Source organism: Moschus berezovskii, chromosome 6, assembly GCF_049115385.1.
Source record: "Moschus berezovskii isolate FMDL1 chromosome 6, NW_MosBer_1.0, whole genome shotgun sequence".
Taxonomy (NCBI): domain Eukaryota; kingdom Metazoa; phylum Chordata; class Mammalia; order Artiodactyla; family Moschidae; genus Moschus; species Moschus berezovskii.
Window position 1 is genome coordinate 15,745,235 of NC_142465.1, and position 17,193 is coordinate 15,762,427.

The following is a 17,193-nucleotide window of genomic DNA, read 5'->3' on the forward strand; positions in this document are numbered from 1 at the left end:
ATATTTCAGGGAATATTTTTAATAATGTTATGTGAGTCTTTTTCACTTTATTAATTCAAATTTGATTCATAATAGCTAAACTAGTAGATATCTATCATATAGAGACCACAATAGGATCTCTGTGTTATTTTCATATTTAATTATAGAAAACATGATCATCAACTGATGATTCTTACCACATTTTATTTCTTTAGTAGCAGTATGTAATTTTGTTTTATTTTTGTTCAGATGAAAATGTGAAACTTGATGAGTTTATGAATTTGAAAAAATCTCACGAAGTTCAGGCAATGTCAGAACTCATCAGCAGTATTGCTGAATACTGTGGAATAAAGCAGGTAATAAGAGTATTTCCCTATATATTCTCATGTTAAAATTATCGCCGTTTTGGGGGGTATCATTCAAATTTCCTTTTCTACTGTCCTTGTCTAGTCTTTAAAATGTCATTAAGTAATAGCTAATGTGAGATACGTCACATCATTTCTGATCCTTTAAATATGCTCTCACTACCCAATACACTGCGATTATAACCAATTTATACTAAAAAGAAGATATGGCTATTAAATTTCACTCTTTTCAGAGTGGATCGAAGCTATGGTAATTTTCTTATGTTGTATTTCTACTTTGAAGCATCATTATGAAGATGACTACCTGCAGAATTGTTTACCACTAGGTGTTCCCAAGGACCTGGGGTACCAAGCTGTGGTTGGGGGCATCAGCCTCATTATTGTAGCACAAAGAAACCTGGATTCTTTCATAGTGTCAGAATCATAATGCATTCCTGTTGTCAAAAGTAGCCTTTGTGAAAGGCAGTAATGTCTGAAAACAGATGCTAAAATAAAATCAGTGATTGCCTATATTGGCCTATAAAAATAGTCATTTTTCTTATCACTACAAGAACATCTATGGAGGTCATGGAGGACTTTCCCTTCTTCAGTTTTTAAGAGGTGTTAGAATCTTTTCCATGTATTCGTCCAGACTTCTAGAGAGTTTAAGGATGGTTAGAAAACGATCACGGCTTGAGGCAGACTTGCAGAACCACTTATGGCAACATAGATCTTGAGGGTAGGAACTAAGGCAAGAGCTGAGGCAGTAGCTTTCAACCTGTTCTCCATGTGTCATGCCCAAGTGGTACCTGTCAGGATCAGTATCAGGCTCACCATGATGGTGATACCCAACCAGAGTAAAGGGGCAAGTACACAGTAAATCTTAACCAGCTGCTGCTGTGCATAACATATGGAGGAATATTAGAAACATACAAATGATTGGGGAAAATAAGCAATTTACTGATGACTACATATTTTATAGTACCATTTTTAAAAAACTCTTAAAATAATAGTACCATTTTTAAAAAGCTCTTGAAGAAAATAATAGTATGTTCTTAGTGCAAAAAAATATATGCAAAAAAAAATTAAAGAAGCAAGGGAATCATAGATAATAATATGAAAATAACTGTTACCTCTGGTAGGGGAAGCAGGGAGATAGGATATGGAAAGGAACACAGTTATATGGAATGTAATTACTAACATACCCATCCCTAGGCTGGCTGGTGGCTTCATGGGTATAGCAGATGCTACTGGATGCCTTATTCAAATACTGTTGGGCCTTACCACATCGTGGTGGCCCGGCTACTTTCTACCTGGCAGTTGCTGTATTTCTTTCCCTGTGGATTTTCTCTGTGTGCTGAAGTTGGGCACTGACTGCATACACATTCTGGGGATTAATTCCTCCCTGTGTGCATCCTTGAATTAATGACTAATACAAGTTAATAAACAAATACATCAACTCCCGGACTTCCAGGTAGCTTGACTCTGAGGTATGTGTTCTACAGTGGCTGTCCGAGTTTTCCAGTGGGATTAAACCCAGGTTGTTCTAAAGTCATACTTTGCCCACAAACACACCTTTTGTTGGGATACCTTCCTTTCTCTTTTTTCTTCACTATTTCCCTATCAATGTTTTCTTCACCTCCCAAATAAATCACTTATACTTAAATCTTTGATGGGTATTTGTTGTTGTCCTTTATAACTTTTCATTTTGAGTATACTTATTATTTATATGAAATATTATATAATAAATAATTTTAAATTGATAAAACATTGATTTCTAAAGTGCAGAGAAAAAATTTGAAATTGCCTGTTTCATGTTGTTGTTCAGATACTTAGTTGTGTCTCATTGTGACCCCATGGGCTGCAGCATGCCAGGCCTCCTTGTCCTTCACCATCTCCCGGAGTTTGCTGAAACTTGTTCATTGAGTCAGTGATACCATCCAACCATCTCATCCTCTGTTGCTCCCTTCTCCTCCTGCCTTTAGTCTTCCCCAGCATCAGGGTCTTTTCCAGTGAGTCGGCTCTTTGTATCAGGTGGTTAGTGTACTGGATCTTCAGCTTACGCATCAGTCCTTCCAATGAATATTCAGGGTTGATTTTCTTTAGGATTGACTGGTTTGATCTTCTTGCTGTCCAAGGGACACTCAAGAGTCTTCTCTAGCGCCACAGTTCAAAAGCATCAATTCTTAAGCTCTCAGCCTTCTTTATGGTCCATCTCTCACATCCGTACATGACTATTGGAAAAGCCGTAGTTTTGACTATACACATCTTTGTGGGCAAAGTGATGTCTCTGCTTTTTAATACACTCTCTAGGTTTGTCATAACTTTTCTTCCAAGGAGCAAGCATTTTTTATTTCATGGCTACAGTTACTGTCTGCAGTGGTTTTGGAGCCCAAGAAAATGAAGTCTGTCACTTTTCCATTGTTCCCCTTCTATTTGCCATGAAGTGATGAGACCAGCTGCCATGATCTTCATTTTTTGAATGTTGAGTTTTAAGCCAACTTTTTCACTCTCCTCTTTCACCCTCATCAAGAGGCTCTAATTTAGTTATCGTTTGCTATCTCCCATTAGAGTGGTAACATCGGCATATCTGAGATTGTTGATATTTCTCCTGGCAATCTTGATTCCAGCTTGTTAGTCATCCCCCGCCCTGGCATTTGGCATGCTTTACTCTGCATAATAAGTTAAGTGCAGGGTAACAATATACAGCCTTGATGTACTCCTTTCCCAGTTTTGAACCAGTCCGTTGTTTGATATCAGGGTCTAACTGTTGCTTCTTGTCCTGCATACCGGTTTCTCAGGATGCAGGTCAGGTGGTCTGGTATTCCTGTCTCTTTGAAAATTGTCCAGTTTGTTGTGATCCACACAGTCAAAGGCTTTAGTGTAGTCAATGAAGCAGAAGTAATTGTTTTCTGGAGCTCCCTTGCTTTTCCTCTGATCTGATGGATGTTGGCTATTTGGTCTCTGGTTCCTCTGCCTTTTCTAAATCCAACTTATACATCTGGAAGTTCTCAGTTCACATACTGTTGAAGCCTAGCTTGAAGGATTTTAATCATTACTTGCTAGCATGTGAAATGAGTGCAATTGTATGGTAGTTTGAACATTCTTTGACATTGCCCTTCTTTAAGATTGGAATGAAAACAAACTTTCCAGTCCTATGGCCACTGCTGAGTTTTCGGAATTTGCTGACATATTGAGTGCGGCACTTAAACAGCATCATCTTTTCAGATTTGAAATAGCTCAACTGGAATTCCATTATCTCCACTAGTTTTGTTCATAATAATGCTTCCTAAGGCCCACTTGAATTCACACTCAAGGATGTCTGGCTCTAGGTGAGTGACCACACCATCATGATTATCCAGGTATTTAGACCTTTTTTTGTATAGTTTCTGTTGTATTCTTGCCGCGTCTACTTAATCTCTTCTGCTTCTGTTAAGTCTTTGTCATTTCTGTCCTTTATTGTGCCCATCTTTGCTTGAAATGTTGCCTTTTATCTCCAGTTTTCTTAAAGAGATCTCTGGTCTTTCCCATTCTGTTGTTTTCCTCTAATTCTTTGCATTTTTCACTTAAGAAGGCTTTCTTTCCTTGCTATTCCTGGAACTGTACATTCAGTTGGGTATATCTTTCCTTTTCTCCTTTGCCTTTCACTTATTCATCTCTTCTCAGCTATTTGTAAGGCCTCCCCAGACAATCACTTTGCCTTCTTGCATTTCTTTTTCTTGAGGATGGTTGGGGTCACCACCTCCTGTACAATGTTAGGAGCATCTGTCCATAGTTCTTCAGACATTCTGTCTACCAGATCTAATTCCTTGAATCTATTTGTCATTTCCACTGACTAATCAGAAGGGATTTGATTTAGGTCACACCTAAATGTTCTAGTGAAGAAAGACAGTTTCATTTTCAATATTCATTTTTTACATCTTTTTCTTGACTTATTATTACACTGCTTAGAACTTCTCTTAAAATAGTGAATAAAAATGATGAGTTATTTGTTTTTAATGGGACAAAAAATTAAAATAGAGTAAAACGTAACAGGTTGTATAAATTTTACAACCATCCATTATTTGTTTTCTAAAAAAATTGAGATTGCTATTAGCATCTAACTGAAATCCCTTTAATTCGTTCTGATTTTCTTTAGATAATTGACCTGGGTTCTGGAAAAGGCTACCTAAGCTCCTTTTTGTCCTTAAAGTACGGCTTAAAAGTTTATGGAATCGATTCCTCAAATACTCGTGGAGCTGAGGAGAGAAACAGGAAACTGAAGAAACACTGGAAAGTCTACCATAGGCGGGCAAAACCAGATGTCAATGGACTGGCATTACAAGCAACCAAAGAGAGGAAAGCGCAAGACGAAACTCGACGTAAAACAGACGTGGAGGGGATATGTAACAGCAGTCCTGCGAATCAGGAGAAGCCATCAGCCCCAGACTTTCCATCAGAGTTTTCAGGTTCTGTGATTTCTGACATCAGAAGACAAATGGAAAACCTAAAGGTTTATTCACACCGAGAGGAAAATTTGTGTTTTGAAAATGCCTTATCTCTTAGAGACCTTTTGCCTGTTAATGCCATAGAACCTACTTCCTCATCCCAAATACCTAAGAGAAAAATGTCTGAAGCAAGTAAAGAGAGAAGAAAAATTACTTCAAAGTCAAATGAATCAAATATATATTCACCTTTAACATCTATTATCACTGCTGATTCGGAACTACATGATATTGTTAAAGATCTGGAGGTGATTTCAGTTTTGAATTCTATAATTTGATTTATGTAAAGGCCCTAAAACATAGAATTAAATTTTAATATTAGCTTACTTAAGCTGCATATCTTATTTGATTACATTAATTAAAAGAACCAAGAAAATAAAATTATATTCAGGCTTTCATGATTTCCATAGATACCAAAATTTGATAAGTGTACAAATCTGACAATCTGACAATCATAGTTTTACAGAATGGGGTGCCCTTACCCTCCCCTCATTTTTAATCCTGAATTAAACATAAGTAAAAATACAGAAGCTAGTTAGATAAGTTCTCATTAATCAATTGATGGATTTTTCAAATTCCACTCCAAGAAAATTCTTACATTTCGTTTACATTTGAAGTAAAGATGTATCTAGGAAAATATTGGGCTTCCCTGGTAGCTCAGCTGGTAAAAATCTGCTTGCAACACAGGGGACCTGGTTCGATTCCTGGGTTGGGAAGTTCCCTGGAGAAGGGATAGGTTACCCACTCTAGCATTCTTGGGCTTCTTTGGTGCTCAGATGGTAAAGAATCCACCTGCAATGCGGGAGACCTGGGTTTGATCCCTGGGTCGGGAAGAATCCTGGAGGAGGGCATGAACAGGGGAGCCTGGAGGGCTACAGTTCATGGGGTTGCAAAGAGTCTGACATGACCAAGCATGAGCACAAGGGCAACATTATGTTTAATGTTAGACTTGGTAACCAAAATTTCAATTTTATTGAGCAAGAGTAGCTTCTGAATTCTTAAAAAATTTTAAACTTTTTCTAAACTCAAGTATGTCGAGTCGTATAATGTTTAAGAGACAATGCATCTTTAAAAAAGGCAGCATTGCATGTTAAAACAATATTAGAGGAGTTTCTAGAAATCATTTGGCCTAACTCAATGTTTAGAAATCAAGGTAGCCTTTGAAGTTATCATATTCTACTCTTGTTAAATTTTTTGAAAAGTCTTCCCTAAAGAATGAATAAACAAAAGATCCTAGAATTCTTTATAAATTTAAATCCTTGTTTGGTTGCTAACCAGTGTTTCAGTACTTTGTCATTTTAGAGTGGGGAATTTTTCTTTTTCCCAGGTATTTTTGTATTTCACTAATTGTAGAAAACTGGTTAATCCTTATTAATTGTTTTTCCTATATATGAAATCAGTAATTAAGTTACAACTTAACCTTCTGTTGGGGTTAAACAATCCCAGTTACTTTAATTTGACTTCACGATATATACACTTTTAGTGCTTATTACCATTTATTTTTGCTTTTAAAAGTTATCTGAAAAGTATACAATCAAAACTGTATGCAAGCTTTTAGAATAATTTGCTGATAAAATGTATGCTGGAAGATTGTTTCTTGGGTCCTTAGTGAATCAGTAATTTAATAACCAAAATTGACCAATACCTCTTATCCTTTCCATTCCCCACCGCACAACACACATGCAGTTCTTAAATATTTTGCTATTAGGATACTATGCTAATTGCAGATTTTTGTTTGCCACCTGCTGATATTATTAACCAATCCTGTATAATGAATCCAGTAAAGAATGAGGTTGAATGTTTTTGTGTTGTCTTTAGGGAGAGCTAAGTGATTCATGGGGTCGCAAAGAGTCAGACACGACTGAGCAACTGAACTGAACTGAACTGAAGCTTAAAAAGAGATTTGTACCTCTATGATCTACCCTTAATTAGCAATAAACCCTTTCTCTCTGAATTCCTTATTATTTATAACATAACATCTAAGTAAAACCTACCCAAGCTGTCTAATCACTGAGAAAAGCAAAATAATTGCACAACATTCCATAAAATGTGCTTTGAAGAGAATAATGATTGAAGCAACTGAATATTTTATCAGGTCAAAGCAGTGTACAGGTACAGTTCTTTTCTTTAGAAAGGTTAGATTTCAGCCCTGCCTGCAATGCAAGAAACCTGGGTTTGATCCCTGGGTCAGGAAGATCTCCTGGAGAAGGGAATGGCTACCCACTCCAGTGTTTTTGCTTGTAGAATCTCATGGACAGAGGAGCCTGGAGGGCTATGGTCCATGAGTCCCATCGAGTCGGACACGACTGAAGCAACTAACTAGGCACACACATATCTAGATTATATGAACTAAAGTATTATTTTTTGTAAAATAACTCAAATGAAGTAGTTGTATTTGTTCTTAAAATAGTTATTATATTTGATTCACAACTTAATGTCTTATTTTAAATATTTGTAATATACATCATATTTACAATAACCTGATATTGATGATAAGAATATAAAACATGTACTGAATTTTATTATGTGCCAGAGATTATACTAAATCACAAGTATTAACTTATTAAAGTCTTGCAGCAACCCATTGAGATGAGATACTATTATTGGCCTCATTTTATAGATGAGGAAATTATGCAACTGAAGAGTTAAATAGCATACTGATCGAAATTCTTTTGAGTGCATGCCAGTGTAACCACTCTGCATATGCATTTAAATTAGGCTTTAAGTAATTAGGAGAAACATTGCATAGGAATTTTACATAATTCACGCCATAAAATTAAGAGCAACATTTTTATTTGGAATTAATATTGTCATATTTGGTGTAATGAGTGAACTAAGTAAACTTTTTTGATGTTGGGATAGAAATGCCAACGTAGCAAGGCTTAATTTCTTTTGAATCTCTTTTGTATGACAGGTATTATAAGTTTTGAATGGTGAAGTGCAATTTAAAAATTGACTATTAAGATATTAAAGTATCTCAAATCACAAGTTTGTCCTAGTGATACTACCTACATTTAATTGGTCAAATCAACCTTTACTTTGACTAGTTGTTAAGCAAATATTAATTGTAAAAGAGACCAGAGAAAAGTAAAATGGACAAGTAACCAAAAGCATCAGAAAATCAACTCAGAAGTATGTCGGTTTTGATAAAAGTTCACAATCATTTTACCTATAAAGGAAATAATTATGTTATGAAAATGGGACATACAATACTTTCTAGTTAGAACTTTATCATTGTTTTAAAGCTCTGCATTCTGATAAACTTGTGCAGTCTTCACCTGAAATGTGTTTTACCCCTCCTTTTAATTTCCAACATTTTTTTTTCTTCTTATCTTTTAAGGATTGTTTGATGGTAGGTCTACATACTTGTGGTGATCTTGCTCCAAATACTCTGCGAATATTCACTTCCAAGTCTGAAGTCAAAGGAGTTTGCAGTGTGGGTTGCTGCTATCACCTCTTATCTGAAGAGTTTGAAAATGCACATAAAGGTACAGAGTTCTTCATGTCTCATGATTTTATTTATTCGAGCAAAATAACTGCTTTGTCTCTCCCTCTTTTTTGTTGTTGACAGTATTGTCATTTTGAATTAGCATTTGAAATAAGATCTGATATTCTTGCAAATTTAGAAATGTTATATCAAATGAAATTTGATGCATTGTCACTTGTGGTGTATTTTGTGATAGTTTTTTGTTTTTATCATAGTATGGTCTTCAGTTGCTCAGTCATGTCCAACTCTTTGCAACCCCATGGACTGCAGCCCACCAGGCCTCCCTGTCCATCACCAACTCCCGGAGTTTACCCAAACTCATGTCCATTGAGTCTGTGATACCATCCAACCATCTCATCCTCTGTCGTCCCCTTCACCTCCTGCCTTCAATCTTTCCTAACATCAGAGTCTTTTCAAATGAGTCAGCTCTTTGCATCAGGTGGCCAAAATTTGGAGTTTCAGCTTAACATTAGTCCTTCCTATGAACACCCAGGACTGATCTCCTTTAGGATGGACTGGTTGGGTCTCCTTGCAGTCCAGGGGACTTTCAAGAGTCTTCTCCAACACCAACTTCAAAAGCATCAATTCCTAAGCTCAGTATGGTCTTAAAGAGTGCCAAGAACTGCAAATATGTGAAAATTTTGTGTGATACATGTTTTAGAGAACTTCTATTTAAAAACATTTGTCAAATACACATTGACTAATGTAGTGAAGCTAAGTTATTTTGTCATAAATATAGAATTGATAAGATTTGCTTTCATTTCTAAACCCTTCTCCATCTTTCAAGGTATACTGATATTTCTCCCTCACAAAAAGTTTCTTACTCTGTTTTGAAGTGTTGAAACACTATGCTTTCTAAAAGGTAGAGACTTGTAGTTGCTTTAAAATAGTAGTATTCAAACTGTTTGCTCCTTGGGCTGAAAAGTTGCCTGAGGAGTGAAGTCCAGAGTGTGTTGAGAAGACTGAAAGTACCTTCAGTCTTTCATCTACAGCAGCTCCAGAAATTCCTCCTTTTGACCCATTTTATATGTTATATCTCTCTATTAGACATGGTGTCACATTAAGTGGTTATTTAGTTTATTAATATTAGCGGTTCTCTTTTCTATTAGTCTAATGAGTTATTTATAAATATCCAGTGTCCCTTGCCAAGAATTTTTAGGTCAGGAAGTTGTATCAATGTAGATGGCATTGTTTGCTCTTTTTTTCAGTTATAAAGCCCAGATGAGTATGAAATTTTGATTATTTTTTATTTAGTCATATCCAAGGAGAAGGCAATGGCAAGCCACTCCAGTACTCTTGCCTAGAAAATCCCATGGATGGAGGAGCCTGGTGGGCTGCAGTCCATGGGGTCCCTCAGTCGGACACGACTGAGCGACCTCACTTTCACTTTTCACTTTCACACATTGGAGAAGGAAATGGCAACCCACTACAGTGTTCTTCCCTGGAGAATCCCAGGAACGGGGGAGCCTGGTGGGCTGCCGTCTATGGGGTCGCACAGAGTCGGACACGACTGAAGCGACTTAGCAGCAGCAGCAGCAGTCATATCCAAGAGGTAAAAATTATTTTTGTATACTGAAATTTGGCTGGGTGAAACAGAGGTCTTCCTTAAAACTGGTAAAAATTTTTGTGGAGAAGAATGGAGTTTGAATTTTTTTATGTTAGTGTTTTAAAAACTATCTTTTAGAAAAGATATGCAGATGTAAAATTGTGAATATGTAGAGATACGCAGAGTGAGAGAAAGAAAGCAAATTGGCAAAAAGTTAACAATAATTTAAATGGAAAATATGCTTATCATATTATTATTTCCAACTTTGCTCTGAGTACACAAATTTTCAAGATAAAACTTGGGGGGAAAAATGAACCTAAATTTTTTTTTTACTCTATAATATATAACCAAATATTTACATTAGTGTATATGAACTGAACTGAACGGATAACCCTTTTTGTACCTCTTTCCTAAAAGAAATGGGGACGAACACAAAACAAAACATTTAATGCGATCACAGTTTTACAGCTTTTAAAATATTAAATGGAAAATGCTCTCCTGGCTCAGCAAGCATAAAATTCTATGTAGGGAAGTTCTTGTTCTTAGTTCAAGCACTTCCCGTTCTACAGGTACAGTGAGATAGGGTTTTTTCAACAGTTGACCCAGTTGGGAGTAGATGGAGGCCCTTGGAGTGTCTTTCAGTTCAGAAATACTGTCTTACAGTGTAAGATCTTTAACTTCAGCTTCCTGCTTCCTTCTTTCACTTTAACATCATCCTCCTCCACCTCACCCCCACCGCCACCCACCATCAAAATGCCTTCCCCTTCCAAAGGGCCTCCCTCTCTGTAGGTGGTCCATCTTAAGACTGCCATTTCTGGGCCTGCGGGACCCTTGCAGCCCTTGCTGTGTATCGTCAGGTCTCAGACTTTATCTCTGTTTTTCACGCAGTGGGGTCCTGTCTCTTGGCAGTGTACTCTGTTCCCTGTCACACACATTTTTCCACATCTGACTCTCCCTCTGGAATGATCCCCAGAGCTGGTTCCACTGATTTGAGATGTTTATTTCTTAATGTACATTTAAATCTACATATCTAGTATAAGAGGTTTATGAGTAATTTTATTTATTCTCTGACTTTTGTTGAATATGTAAAGAAATTCGGATTTAAGTGGCTATCATTTCATGACAGCCAGGAAATGTTATTGGTACAATTTACATCCTTTGTCTGGTTCTTCCATTTTATTCTTAAAGGGGTTGGCAGAAACTACTTGCTAGGGTAGGAAGCAATTTAAGAGATTGACTAGTTGCTCACTAGTTGCTCCTTTGTCAGTCCATTTTATGTCAGTCTTCTCTAGGCAAATAGTCGTTTAATATTCTTAGTTACATTTATTTATCCGTTCCGTTCCGTTCAGTCACTCAGTCATGTCCGACTCTCTGCAACCCCGTGGACTGTAGCCTACCAGGCTTCTCCGTCCATGGGATTCTCCAGGCAAGAATACTGGAGTGGGTTACCATCTCCTTCTCCAGGGGATCTTCCCGACCCAGGGATCGAACCTGGGTCTCACGCATTGGAGGCAGACGCTTTAACCTCTGAGCCACCAGGAATGTGTTTCAATAAAGTATAAACAAACATAAGGGAAGATAAATATTTTTAGAGCTAAATGTAATGATTGAGGAAAGTCCTTTGTGTTATGAGACCACTTAGGTACCTTTTCTGACACACAATTATAAGTTGTTTAGAAGTATTTATTGACCATGTATTCAAATTAAGATGATAAAATATCTTTGAATAAGGCATGTTCACTGGAGAGGTTTTCGCAAAATCTGAAGGAAGATTGGTGCACCACATCTTCAGCTTTGCTGCTTCATTTCTGCCATGGAAAGATTTGATAGATTGAGTATTCAGAACGTAGACACTAGTTTTTGTTTATTTTTTATCTTCAGAACTCAGTACATTGCCTCAGACATGGTTCACGTTGATCAGTGTTTGTACAGTATGTGCTGAATAGATACTTGAGTGGCAATTGCCCTTGTTCACTGCATTGATAGGAGGAGTTTAGGCCCAGAACTCAGACAAGAAAAAGTGTTGGAAGGGTTTGTTAATGACTGACTGGCAGCTACAAATTCTCATTTCCCTTCTTGTAGGCAGAGTTAATTCATGCAGAGGCTTTCCTGTCAAAGATATCTTAACCATCGGAAATCATTAAGATTATGATCTCAGTGGCTTAAGATCTATGAACTAGACTTAAGTGGCAAAAGCTGATAGTATTATCCTAATGTTATTTGATTTCCTCATAAATACCTGAAAAGCACGGAGGCTTGGGAGTCTTGCTTGTTAGGATAGCAAAGAATAAGCAGGAAGGAACAGGACTGGGTGATAAGATGAAGCTGGTGGAGGTGTATGCAAGGTGATTACCTTCAAATACTTTGAAAGCAGAGGGTTTGAAAGCCAAAAGGTAGGAGGAAAATGTAGAAAAATAAGTGATAGGAAAGACAAAAGCAACCTAGGTTTATGCTGAGCTTTGCCTAGCTTTGGTCTCTTCTCAAAAACTGGATGGCAAAAAGTCACTCCTTTCTTTCTCACACACCATCTTCATTTTTCTTGCCATTGCCTATAATGAAAGGAGAGAAGACATGAACCATCTCCTGTGATTTTTATAATAATATTTCTCAACTCTGACTGTCCAGATGGATCATAAATGACAGTTGCAGTTTCTAGATTTTTGGGACCTGCTTCTGACCTTCTGAAGTATCTCTAAGAATGGGATTTTAATATAAGCATTTTTAAGAAGCACTGTAGGAATTCTAATGAATGGCATCACTGAAAACAAATATTTATTATGGTTCCTAAGAAGACATACAGAATTTTAGAAGCTGTTCTGTAGAAATATATTCAAGGTTGTTTGTAGTTATTTTAACCTCTCCCATGCGGGGACTTAGCTGGACTCTATTCATATGATACTTTGCAGATCCAAACAAAAGACTGAATCCAAGAAGATCTAAGAAGGGCATATCAAAGTCTAGACTACCGAGAATTAACCCCTCAAAAGTCCTTGAAGCATCGAGCTCAGAGTGAAAACCCAGGGAAATCAAACATACAGGCAAAAATGCACAATAAAGTTAAGGGTTAGAAACTAGACAAAATCAAGGAAGACAATCTGGAACAAGGAAAAAATGTCCCAGATAATTATATGAGCAGTGTGTGTGTGTGTGTGTGAAAGCAGACAACAGCAGACTTTTTGTTCTTGACTATTTAGCAGTGACTGTTTGGAAAGATGGAATACGGATGTGGTCTTGTTTTGTATGTACAGCATTCATAGTATTCCTAAAACAGAAATCCACCTCTATACAGTTTGATCGTAATATTAAGATAAACTAACTTATATGGCAAGATGTTTGCATGGACAAGGTTAGAGTATTTCCTGTCACATATTTAGGACTAGGTTCCATGGAGTGATGGACTTCCCTGGTGGCTCAGATGGTAAAGCATCTGCCTACAATGCGGGAGACCCGGGTTCGATCCCTGGGTCAGGAAGATCTCCTGGAGAAGGATATGGCAACCCACTCCAGAACTCTTGCCTGGAAAATCACTTGGACGGAGGAGCATGGTAGGCTACAGTCCATGGGGTTGCAAAGACTCAGACACGACTGAGCCACTTCATTCACTTTTCCATGGAGTGATGTCTTTGAATAATGAAGTATGTCATGAGTTGCTCCCCTCATATCTCACACACCTGCCCCTAACCCTCAGTTTGTTTGCACAGCTGTTTTCAAGTTTGAATTGGGGCAGTATTGCCCTTAGGGATATAAATCTGAGTTATTAATAGTCCAACATAGTATAGTAGAAAAGTCTGCTTAGTACACTGCAACTTTTTATGACGATATTGTACTATGTAAACAATATGTGTTTTACATGAATATGTTTAGCCAGTACGCTGTGGTAGACTATAGAGGTGGTCTGTCATGAATGTTAATTTTCAAAAATACCCCAAAACTCTCTGAGCAATTATGAATACCAAAGTTCTACCATATGCTTTAAAAACTGCTTTTAAATATTTATATATTATGAGCCAGTAGTTCCTAGGAGAACATGAAATAAAGAAACAGTTTCATTGCAGTGCTTTGTAGAATATATATATATGTGTATATGTTTTCCCAAGTTTGACTTATTTCAGTGTTTTGTCTTAATATTGATTATCATCATCATAAGTAATTTGAAATACTCATAGTATTTCTTTCTGTTGAAGCTGGAGAGAGAACTTCTTTTGATTGTTTTTCCTGTCAAGGTAGAGATATGCTGAAGAAACACTGCTGGTTACCTCTCCAGATGCACGTCTCTCTCCTTCCGTGTTAACTGAACTATGGCTTTGTTCCAGCGTCAGTTATTAGGAAGCCTGAGTGCTGCTCTCTGCTCAGAAATGTGTGACTCTCAATCTAAATTAGCTACGATGATTCCGTTTATTTAAGAATGGATATGAGACAGTTGTTACCAATGAAGCATGAGGAGCGTATCTCCAAAGGGGTTTCCTGGGAAATATTTTTTTCTCTTAAAATTGAATACAAGACAGAAGCATTGCTTTTCTTTTTCTTTTTTGCCTCTGGTCTTGGTCATCTGTACCTGTTTGTTCAGTTTATTAATTCTGCCTACTCAGCGTTCTGTCAGAATTTGATCTCAGTTCTGTAACTGAGTCATTCAGGCCTGGTCTGAGGAATGAAAGGTAATTTACTTTTCCTATAACTTGATATGACCATATCAGAGACTTCGGAGTGCAGGATGAGTACAGAAGGAGCTAGGACCCTAGAGAGTCACGTCAGGTGGTTTCATAGAGCTTCTTCAGTGGCCTTGATAGGAGCCCTTTCTGGGAGCAGCCTTTGTCAGAGAACAGATTTTTGCTTGGTCTCTTCTCATCTTCTCAACCCAATTCCTGGAAGTCTGCTCATATCTTCATTGCCCTCCTAATACTGCAAATCTTCAGGGTTAAATACAAATGGTGTAACCCTTGAAAGCCTATGGCTCACTTTTGCATTTACCTTTGGTCTGAAGGCATTAAGGTGATCCTCCCTAGAGCCCTCCATTTGCTTTTTTTTTTTTAAACAAAGGAGGGCTACAGGTCATCTTTTAGCTGCATCTTTCAGCCTGGTCCTGCCATTTCTGTATCAAATAGAAATTTGTCAAGGACATATGATACCCATCCTACTGTAGAACTGTTTCTCAATTTAGGACACCAGTAGGAATTTTAAGGGAGGAGGCTAGATACCTATATAGTCAGCTTCACTGGCTTTTAGAATTAACAACTGGTTACATTGTTTTAAATTTAGAAGTGCTTCACCTGGAAATGTATCTGGAGGATGAAGGAAAAGTGTTAAGCGTATTATTTGAAAATGTAACACACAGGTTAAAAATAAGCGTATCTTGTATTTTGAGACCTTTTGGATAGTCAATATATGGTATTAATATTAAAAACTTCTAAGGCAATATTAACTAGTTAAGATTAGCTTTACACCATGTTTTGTGTCTATAGAAAGGTATGACTAATTTTAGTCAAGCAAAAAACAGTGAATTAATCTCATCATTCCAGCAATGCATAAAATTGCTGTCTTTTTAGTAAAGAATTAACAGTATTTTCTATTTCATAAATTGTGCATTTTAGTAAATCTGTTTGCTTTGAGCATTTAATGCTAGAATTTTGGAGGATGTAAAGGAATAGAGTTTGGTTTCTTTTATCGAAAGAGCATTTGTTTGACTTCCATTTCTAGCCATGTGTGATTGTTCTGAGGAGCTTTCCTGCTGTAGTTCAGCTCTGCTGCTAAGTCACTTCAGTTGTGTCCGACTCTGTGCGACCCCATAGATGGCAGCCCACCAGCTCCCCGGTTCCTGAGATTCTCCAGGCAAGAACACTGGAGTGGGTTGCCATTTTCTTCTCCAATGCGTGAAAGTGAAAAGTGAAAGTGAAGTCGCTCAGTCGTGTCCAACTCTTCGCGACCCCATTGACTGCAGCCCACCAGACTCCTCCGTCCATGGGATTTTCCAGGCAAGAGTACTGGAGTGGGGTGCCATTGCCTTCTCTGTAGTTCAGCTCAGTTCAGTTCAGTTCAGTTCAGTCGCTCAGTCGTGTCCAACTCTCCGCGACCCCATGAATCACACCACGCCAGGCCTCCCTGTCCATCACCAACTCCTGGAGTACACTCAAACTCATGTCCACAGAGTCGGTGATGACATCCAGCCATCTCATTCTCCGTCGTCCCCTTCTCCTCCCGCCCCCAATCTTTCCCAGCATCAGTCTTTTCCAGTGAGTCAACTCGTCGCATGAGGTGGCCAAAGTATTGGAGTTTCAGCTTTAGCATCAGTCCCTCCAATGAACACCCAGGATTGATCTCCTTTAGAATGGACTAGTTGGATCTCCTTGCAGTATAAGGGACTCTTAAGAGCCTTCTCTAACACCACAGTTCAAAAGCATCGATTCTTTGGCGATCAGCCTTCTTCACAGTCCAACTCTCACATCCATACATGACCACGGGAAAAACCATTGCCTTGACTAGACGGACCTTGGTTGGCAAAGTAATGTCTCTGCTTTTTAATATACTATCAAGGTTGGTCATAACTTTCCTTCCAAGGAGAAAGCATCTTTTAATTTCATGGCTACAATCAGCATCTGCAGTGATTTTGGAGCCCCAAAAAATAAAGTCTGACACTGTTTCCACTGTTTTTCCATCTATTTCCCATGAAGTGATGGGACCAGATGCCATGATCTTTGTTTTCTGAATGTTGAGCTTCAAGTCAACTTTTTCACTCTCCTCTTTCACTTTCATCAACAGGCTTTTGAGTTCCTCTTCACTTTCTGCCATAAGGGTAGTGTCATCTGCATATCTGAGGTTATTGATATTTCTCCCAGCAATCTTGATTCCAGCTTGTGCTTCTTCCAGCCCAGCGTTCCTCATGATGTACTCTGCATAGAAGTTAAATAAGCAGGGTGACAATATACAACCTTGATGCACTCCTTTTCCTATTTGGAACCAGTCTGTTGTTCCATGTCCAGTTCGAACTGTTGCTTCCTGACCTGCATACAGGTTTCTCAAGAGGCAGGTCAGGTGGTCTGGTATTCCCATTTCTTTCAGAATGTTCCACAGTTTATTGTGATCGACACAGTCAAAGGCTTTGGCATAGTCAATGAAGCAGAAATAGATGTTTTTCTGAAACTCTCTTGCTTTCTCCATGATCCAGCGGATGTTGGCAATTTGATCTCTGGTGCCTCTGCCTTTTCTAAAACCTGCTTGAACATCTGGGACTTCACGATTTACATACTGCTGAAGCCTGGCTTGGAGAATTTTGAGCATGACTTTACTAGCGTGTGAGATGAGTGCAATTGTGCGGTAGTTTGAGCATTCTTTGGCATTGCCTTTCTTTGGGATTGGAAC

At 38.0% G+C, this 17,193-nt stretch overlaps 1 protein-coding gene across 3 annotated transcripts in view; it reads left to right on the forward strand.

Annotated features, from left to right (window-relative positions):
• The window catches only part of METTL25 (methyltransferase like 25), a 125,452-nt gene that overhangs the window by 28,086 nt on the left and 80,173 nt on the right, over positions 1–17,193 (forward strand). For all 3 annotated transcript variants that reach the window (XM_055396598.2, XM_055396599.2, XM_055396595.2), the window contains exons 3-5: positions 229–335; positions 4,462–5,055; positions 8,148–8,295. In XM_055396598.2, the coding sequence (XP_055252573.2) occupies positions 229–335; positions 4,462–5,055; positions 8,148–8,295 (849 nt within the window). The remainder of the gene's footprint in view (positions 1–228; positions 336–4,461; positions 5,056–8,147; positions 8,296–17,193) is intronic.